Genomic DNA, 9514 nt, shown 5'->3' on the forward strand with positions numbered 1-9514 from the left:
GGGCAAGTGACGCCATTGGCCCACAAGCAAGAAGCAGGGAGGAATCATGTGTTCAGATGGAATAAAAAATTACAAATATTCAATATAATGAAAATATAGCACTATATTCTAAATATTTGCGATATTCTCAATTAAAATTTGTTATCCAAATATTCACGCTCAACACTACATATTAGTGATTGCTGCACTAAGTATTGTTGTGAACTTGTGACATCCCATCACTATGTCTGTAGCATGTATGTATGGTCAGCTCCACTATATCAGGATATAACCTACACTGACTATCTGTATTATATATATAAGCTAACTAACTAACTAACTATCTAATGTAATGACACAGCAAAGCACAGAGCACAACAATAACACTGCTCTCTCTCTTAGAACTGCAAAAAACAGCAGAAAATGGCTGCTGGGGAGGTTCTTATATAGTAAGGGGTAGGCAACTTTCCTATTGGTTGCTAAGGATGTTGTTAAGCTCAGACAAAGACATTGCAGCCTTCTCATTGGCCCACAAGAAAGAAGGGAGGTTACTGATGGAAAATAAATCTAGAATATTCGAAATTACGAATATATATCACTATATTCTAAATATTAGCGAATTGTCGAAGTGCCGATATTCGCAATTCGAATATTCGCGCCCAACACTAATTGTGTACATGCAGATCTACAGTAAGAGAGCAGGATACAATACTATCCTTAGGCCCCTTTCACACGGGCGAGTTTTCCGCACGGGTGCAGTGCGTGAAGTGAACGCATTGCACCCGCGCTGAATCCGGACCCATTTATTTCTATGGGTCTGTGCACATGAGCAGTCATTTTCACGCATCACTTGTGCGTTGCATGAAAATCGCAGCATGCTCTATTTTGTGCGTTTTTCACGCAACGCAGGCCCCATAGAAGTGAATGGGGCTGCGTGAAAATCGCAAGCATCCGCAAGCAAGTGCGGATGCGGTGCGATTTTCACGCACGATTGCTGTGAGACAATCGGGATGGAGACCCGATCATTATTATTTTCCCTTTTAACATGGTTATAAGGGAAAATAATAGCATTCTAAATACAGAATGCAAAATAAAATAGGACTGGAGGGGTTTAAAAAAAACAGAAGCATCGCTTCTGTCTTCATCTGTGAGGAAAAGGACCTTTGATGATGTCACTACGCTCATCACGTGGTCCATCACATGATCCATCACCATGGTAAAAGATCATGTGACGGACCATGTGATTAGCGCAGTGACGTCATCAACGGTCCTTTTCCTCACAGATGAAGACAGAAGCGATGCCGGCTGCGCAAACAAGTGGATTAAGGTTACATTTTTTTTAATTTTTTTTAACCCCTTCAGCCCTATTTTACCATGTTATAAGGGAAAATAATACAATCTACACAACCTTGAACCCAAACCTGAACTTCTGTGAAGAAGTTCGGGTCTGGGTACCACATTCAGTTTTTTATCACGCTCGTGCACAACGCATTGCACCCGCGAGATAAAAACTGAACAACGGAACGCAATCGCAGTCAAAACTGACTGCAATTGGGTACCTACTCGCGCGGGTTTGCCGCAACGCATCCGGACCTTATCCGGACACGCTCGTGTGAAAGAGGGCTCAGGGTTATAATATGGCCATATGCAAAAACCTTTAGGGCTCTAATATGTGACCTCCTGCCACAAATAATAAGCCTGTCCATCACTGCCATATTAAACCTCTATTACCTAATCCGATTATTACAAAGGAGGCATACCTCTGAGCCAACTTGTTTGAAGGCCAGAAGACACTTTGCTCAATAGCTTTCTAAAAGCTTGCTTAATATCTCTGTTACTCAGACTGTATATAACAGGGTTCAGAATTGGAGTGATAACCGTGTAGAACAAGGAGAGAATTTTCTTTACACCCTCCGTATTTGATAATAAATACATAGTAATGATTGTCCCGTAATATATAGACACTACAGCTAGGTGAGAGCTGCAGGTGGAAAAGGTCTTCTGCCTCCCGGTCACAGACGGAATCTTCAGTATAGTGAAGATAATGTACACATATGAGACAATGATCACAGTAAATGGGCACAAGACTATAGGTATAACCAATATCATACTTTCTATTTTGACTAAAGAAGTATCTGAGCAGGAAAGTTCAAGTACGGGATCCAAATCACAGAAGAAATGGTCAATGACATTGGGTCCACAGAATTGATATTGACTCATTGTTACAGAAAACATCAAAATCATGCAAAAAATGATCAACCAGATTACCAAAATGGTTTTTAGACAGAATGAATTGTCAATTACTGTGGTGTAATGTAGAGGGTTGCAGATTGCCTGATACCGGTCATAGGACATCACGGTCAGGAGAAGGCATTCAAATGCCTCTGTGGCTATAAACAGGTAAAATTGTATTAAGCAGCCGATAAAAGACACAGGCGTTCCTTCATAGAGCAAAATGTGGAGCATGTTAGGTATTATGATGGTGGTAAGGAGGATATCCGAGAAGGATAGCTGTGTGAGGAAGAAGTACATGGGAGAGTGGAGCGATCGGCTGTAGGACACCGCTAGAATGATGAGGAGGTTTCCACATACTGTCACAGAGAAGATGATCAGAAGCAGAAGAGAGAAGAAAATCTTAAAATTCAGTATGTTCTGAAATCCCAAGAGAAATATTTCTGTCACCAAACTAAAATTATTAGATTGCATATTCATAGTCCTGAAGTACAGCACAGTCCAGGGTCTTGTTTCTAGTGAGTCATCTTAATTCTGATTCCATAGATTTTTGCCCCCAATAAATCTAATGAACTGGAACCAAGTTTCTTCTTGGTACCTGAGAAATCTGTGTCAAAATGAAAATATGAATCAGTTGATCTTTAACTTTTACTTTAGACTGAGCATTTTTTTTTAAAGTTTTTGTTTATTTGTATTTTTTTTTTATGTTTCCATTGATGTACCTGTATGTGGTCTTGTTGAACCATTTTGGAGAAGGCTAGCTTGCCTTTTATTATTATTTATATATTTTTTGGGTGGTGCAAAAAAAAAAAAAAAACAGAGCAGTTCCACCATATTTTTAGTGTTTTTTTTGCTTCTGACCTTTTGGTAAAAGTTAAGCTGTATAATTAAAGCATAGTGCATGGAAAGAAGACATTTTGTTTTGCATCACAACTTTTTTTTTTGGAGGGGGGTGCTTAATTTTAGAGGATGTGTTGTGATACCAGTACCATTTTGAGATATGTATAGCTTATTAACTATTTTCTATTACTTTTTTCCGTTTTTTTTGTGGAGATAGGGTATGTATTTTATACTGAACAATATTTAAACGATAAAAAATATATAAATTAATTTCCAAAACATTGAAGCCAGCCTGACAGCTGTAGATACACCAGAAAAGTTTGGTGAAAAAAATCAAACCAAATGGAAACCTTATAAACTTTATTAATATTATGAGTTCATGGAATCTGTCTGGTTGATGCTGAATTAATCTCAACTGTTTAACAATGGTAAATAAAATACAAATTATAATTAAAAAAATACAATATATACAGTATATATATATATACACTCACCTAAAGAATTATTAGGAACACCATACTAATACAATGTTGGACCCCCTTTTGCCTTCAGAACTGCCTTAATTCTACGTGGCATTGATTCAACAAGGTGCTGATAGCATTCTTTAGAAATGTTGGCCCATATTGATAGGATAGCATCTTGCAGTTGATGGAGATTCGAGGGATGCACATCCAGGGCACGAAGCTCCCGTTCCACCACATCCCAAAGATGGTCTATTGGGTTGAGATCTGGTGACTGTGGGGGCCATTTTAGTACAGTGAACTCATTGTCATGTTCAAGAAACCAATTTGAAATGATTCGAGCTTTGTGACATGGTGCATTATCCTGCTGGAAGTAGCCATCAGAGGATGGATACATGTTCTCATTCTGTTTATGCCAAATTCGGACTCTACCATTTGAATGTCTCAACAGAAATCAAGAATCATCAGACCAGGCAACATTTTTCCAGTCTTCAACAGTCCAATTTTGTTGAGCTCGTGCAAATTGTAGCCTCTTTTTACTATTTGTAGTGGAGATGAGTGGTACCCTGTGGGGTCTTCTGCTGTTGTAGCCCATCCGCCTCAAGGTTGTGCATGTTGTGGCTTCACAAATGCTTTGCTGCATACCTCGGTTGTAACGAGTGGTTATTTCAGTCAACGTTGCTCTTCTATCAGCTTGAATCAGTCGGCCCATTCTCCTCTGACCTCTAGCATCCACAAGGCATTTTTGCCCAAAGGACTGCCGCATACTGGATGTTTTTCCCTTTTCACACCATTCTTTGTAAACCCTAGAAATAGTTGTGCGTGAAAATCCCAGTAACTGAGCAGATTGTGAAATACTTAGACCGGCCTGTCTGGCACCAACAACCATGCCACGCTCAAAATTGCTTAAATCACCTTTCTCTCCCATTCTGACATTCAGTTTGGAATTCAGGAGATTGTCTTGACCAGGACCACCCCCCTAAATGCATTGAAGCAACTGCCATGTGATTGGTTGACTAGATAATTGCATTAATGAGAAATAGAACAGGTGTTCCTAATAATTCTTTAGGTGAGTGAATATATATATATATATATATATAAATCCAAAGAACGAGGCAGCACTCCAGCTTCAGGTGAAAAGCTGATGACCCAATTTATTTCCCAGTGTTATTTCCAATGTTTCGGCCCACTCAATGAGGCCTGAGGATTTGCACCCTGTTCACACCATCTAACTGTGCTGCTGCTTCATTTGTGTTTGTATGTAAATATATATATATTTACACACAGTATATCATCAGCTGATCAGCAGGGGTGCTGAAGGTTGAAATCTCAGTATTCAGTATTGATGACCTCTTCTGAGGATCGGCAATGTTAAAAAGCTCGGTAAACCCAGCTTCAGGCAAAAGAACATATCTGTGTGTCCAGACCACTAATGACTTGTCATATCTGGATATGCAGTCACATCAAGTTGGTTTTAGAGGCACAAGAGTACAGCCTGCACCATCTATAGCAAGTGTCAGCTGTGACTATAGCTGACACCTTTCTGCAACTGCCGGGATCAGACCTAGCTCCGATTTCGGCAGCTTATCCCTCTATATGCTATGTTCAGATGGAACCATGAGATCTAAGTGGTTGACAGAGAGAGGAACTACCACTGTCTAGCCATCAGAACCATTTATGCCATTTATACTGCACAGGGAAACCTTTGAAAAAATTAAAATTGACCATTGAAAGCATAGCAATATCCAGCCATTTCGCCTCCGTACAGTAATAGAATGTATTGGCTCAGATGAGGTACCACTTCGAACAGAAAGTGAGTTCGGAAAAAGGTTTTTACAGGTAGAAATTAATTTTTGAAGTTATTACCCGAAGTCTCGGGAAAATTTGCGATGTAATAACTTCGGCTCATCTGAGCCAATACATTCTAATACTGTACAGAGCACTTGCTCCGTACAGTATTCAAATGAAATTTTATGCAAATCGACTTCGGATGTTTCAACTGAAGTCAATTTGCTCATCCCTAGTTGGGTACCACAGTCAGGATGTCGGGAACCATAGTCAGAGGTAGACTAAGGTCAGTGTAGGCAGAGTTTGTGCAATCCAATAAACAATCCAAAGTCAAAATGGAGATCAGTCAGGTTGGGCAGTTAAGTGTCAAATCCAGGAAACAGACAGAAGTTGGTACACAGGGAGACAAACATAATCAGCGCACCTTTACAGGATCCTACCGTACTAGAACCTATTGCTGAGTGGTCATCAATTGGCTGGAAAGGGGGCAGCCAAAGGGCCATGGGCTGAATGGAAGGGGTTAGGTTAATAAATTGGCATTGGGGAGGGAGGGGCGCCATTTCAGTTTTTGTCTCAGGCAGCAGAAAGGCTAGGGGCACCCCTGGCAGTGCACAGTACTAAATCACAGTAGTGTATGTGTATAAAGATGTATAAAGTTTTTTAGATTCTGTGGGTGGTATAAATAAATAAAAAACAATGGGTGGGGCAGCCATCTAGTGATAGTTTGTAATACCGGCTGTATTAGGATTAATACATTTGATACTCAATGCCACTACTGATAATCAAATGTATTAATCCTAATACAGATTGTATTACAAACTTTCCCTAGAAGGCTGCCCAAGTCAGGAGGTACAGCCAACTACTGCAAGCGCTGCCACCGCCAGAGGGATACAGCATGCATTGTTGGCACGGCCAGCGCAAGAGGAGATCCAGCAAGCCACTGTATGTGTGTCTAAGTGTTCAACCAGGATACGCGACCACAACAGCACGGCATCATTTCTAACTACAGGCATGGCACCTTCACCTACCTCCAATACAGAACACACAGCCACGCTACTCCCCGCAACAACTACAGTGGAAATAGCAGCCCTGGAACAGCGAGGGAATCGTGAGGTCATGGCAGCAGCCGCAGTATCACAGTATAATCATTGCCGACCACAGCACCACCCTAAATCTATGATGGGATTTACCGCTTAGCAGAAAAGTAACTGGTTTTAGGCCTCATGCAAATGAACGAATATTTCCGTGTCCATTCTTTTTTTTTTCGCGGACCATATACGGAACCATTCATTTCAATGGGTCCGCAAAAAAACGGAAGTTACTCCATGTGCATTCCGTTTCCGTATGTCCGTATTTCCGTTCCGCAAAAAAATAGAACATGTCCCATTATTATCAGCATAACGAACAAAGATAGGACTGTTCTATCAGGGGACGGCTGTTCCATTCTGCAAAATAGAAAATGCACACGGACGTCAACCGTATTTTTTGCAGATCCGTTTTTTGCGGACCGCAAAATACATACGGTCGTGTGCATGCACCACCAATTGCACTATTTTTATACTTCTTTTTATACTTCTTTTCCTATTCTTTTTCTTTTTCCTACTTTGACGGAACCACACCTACCGCGAGGGCCCTGCGGCTAGAAGCTCAATGTGAAGCATTATATATATATTTTATATTTTATATTCCAGTTTTATTTTATAGTAAGAATTAAATTCCAATTATTATATCTGAAATATTGTGTCTCATTGCCAGACAGTGTGAGTGGCAGCACCTCCAAATTTAACCCATATATTATTCTTTTGCTGCCTATATGGGTAGCCAACTACAAGCTTGACCACCCGCGTTGTCCGTTTTTTGGCATACGGTGAGCTGCTAATTCTTATTCTGAAGAGATGAAAATGACTGAATAAAAAGTGATCAAAAAGTCATACACACACCAAAATGGTATCCATACAAACTACATATCACCCCATAGAGAAAAATCTAAAAAAGTTATGGTGATGAAAAGAAAAAAATAGTTTTTATCCAAAGTGAAAAAAAATTCAAGTAAAATATCATTCTGACCCAGAGAATAAAGGACACAGGTCGTAAAATCTGTAAAAACCCATAAAAGTATAGCAATTTTTTATTTTCAATTCCGCCTCATTTTGAGTTTTTTACCGGCTTCCCTCTACCTTGGTGTGCAATACTAAATGGTGTCATTAGAAAGAACAACTTGTCCCGCAAAAAACAAGCCCTGATTTGGCTATGTGAATGAAAAAAGTTATGACTTTTGACAGAGAAGAAAAAAGAAAATGCAGAAATGGAAAATTGCTGCGTTAGGAATGTATTTATGGGGTTGTGCGTAGTTTTTAAGTTACCTGGATGGGGGATAACTGGCTGATTGTTGGGGACCTGACAGAAGGGACCTCCACAGATCAGGAGAACGGGGTCCTGTTCCCACATTCTGATGGAGCGGCAGGTTACACTGTACTCTGCTATCTCCAGTGCTCTCACAAATAATGAATTGAGTGACAGAAAGCATGCACAACCTGCCGCTCCTTCAGAACGGGGAAGCGGGACCCCCTGTCCTATTGATCTGTGGGGATCATGTGGAAAGAGGATAACTTAACCGCTTCCCGTCTGCCCATAGACTTTAACGTTCTGGGGGTCAGGACATTTTAGAATGTCTAATCAGGGATGGCAGCTGCACGCTAATCGTGCAGCTGCCAAGCGGGGGGCCCACTGCCAATGATTGCAGGGCACCCCACAGAGAAGGCAAGGACTGTTCCTTGGTGTCCTTGCCTTCTAGATTGCTGTATACATACTGTAGCACTGAAGCAGAGGAAGAGCGATGCCTCCTGCTGTTCCTGCCCGGCTTGTGATCGTTGGGGCCTGGAGACTGCAGGAGCTGCCAGGTTTGCTTCAGACCCCGATCACCCCTGCAGTAAGGCTGTATAGTGCTATATTCTGCTGTGCAGCCTCTCTGGAGGGTGTATTCCCCCTGTAACTGGGGCTACTACGTCAGCCCCAGTTACAGGAGAAATCAATAGTAAAAACAAAAAAGTGATGTTAAATGTCCCCCACAGGTCTTGGATGACCTTATGGGAGATAAATAAGTGTAAAATAAAAATATTAAATAGAGTTTTATAAAAAAAAAATAATAAAAGAAAAGCAACATTGTTCCAATTAAGTCATTTAAAAATTGTTAAAAATAAAAAAAATATATAAGACATATTTGGTATTATTGCATCCATAAGGACTGGCTTTATAAAAATTTCACATGATCTACCCCATCAGGTGAATGGTGTCAGAAAAATAAATAAATAATCAATCCAAAACAGCTATTTTTTAGTCACCGCACCTCCCAAAAACCAAAACAAAACTTAATTTCAAGAGATCCAAAAGTTGTATGTACCCCAAAATGGTACCAATAAAAACGTCACCCCATCCCGCAAAAAAAAAGCCGTTAAACAAGACCTCAGCCAGAAAAAAATTATTTTTTCCAAAAATGCTTTTATTGTGTAAAACTTAAAAAAAACAAAAAAAAAAAAAAAAGACATACATATTTGGTATTGCCACATCTGTAACAATTGGCTCTATAAAAATATCACATGATCGACCCATTAGGTGAATGCCATAAAAAATAAAACATAATATCAAACGACCTTTTGTACCTGAAAATTGTACTAATAAGGGCTCTTTCACACCTGCGTTCTTTTCTTCCGGCATAGAGTTCCGTCGTCGGGGCTCTATGCCGGAAGAATCCTGATCAGGATTATCCTAATGCATTCTGAATGGAGTGAAATCCGTTCAGGATGCATCAGGATGTCTTCAGTTCCGGTACGGAACGTTTTTTGGCCGGAGAAAATACCGCAGCATGCTGCGCTTTTTGCTCCGGCCAAAAATTCTGAAGACTTGCCGCAAGGCCGCATCCGGAATTAATGCCCATTGAAAGGCATTAATCCGGATCCGGCCTTAAGCTAAACGTAGTTTCGGCGCATTGCCGGAGCCGACATTTAGCTTTTTCTGAATGGTTACCATGGCTGCCGGGACGCTAAAGTCCTGGCAGCCATGGTAAAGTGTAGCGGGGAGCGGGGGAGCAGCATACTTACCGTTCGTGCGGCTCCCGGGGCGCTCCAGAGTGACGTCAGGGCGCCCCAAGCGCATGGATCACTTGATCGCATTGGACACGTCATCCATGCGCATGGGGCGCTCTGATGTCAATCTGG

The 9514-nt window shown here is 40.9% G+C and overlaps 1 protein-coding gene across 1 annotated transcript; it reads right to left on the minus strand.

The window, feature by feature from the left end:
* Positions 1–1722: 1722 nt before the first annotated feature.
* LOC120989223 (olfactory receptor 11L1-like) lies at positions 1723–2685 on the minus strand. Its single transcript, XM_040417186.1, has one exon. It carries the CDS (start codon positions 2683–2685, stop codon positions 1723–1725), a length of 963 nt encoding a protein of 320 aa, XP_040273120.1.
* Between the last annotated feature and the right edge of the window lie 6829 nt (positions 2686–9514).

Source organism: Bufo bufo, chromosome 1, assembly GCF_905171765.1.
Source record: "Bufo bufo chromosome 1, aBufBuf1.1, whole genome shotgun sequence".
Taxonomy (NCBI): domain Eukaryota; kingdom Metazoa; phylum Chordata; class Amphibia; order Anura; family Bufonidae; genus Bufo; species Bufo bufo.

Bases quoted from the DNA above. Each gene is read 5' to 3' on its own strand.
- LOC120989223 (XM_040417186.1), bottom strand. From the start codon at position 2,685: ATGCAATCTAATAATTTTAGTTTGGTGACAGAAATATTTCTCTTGGGA.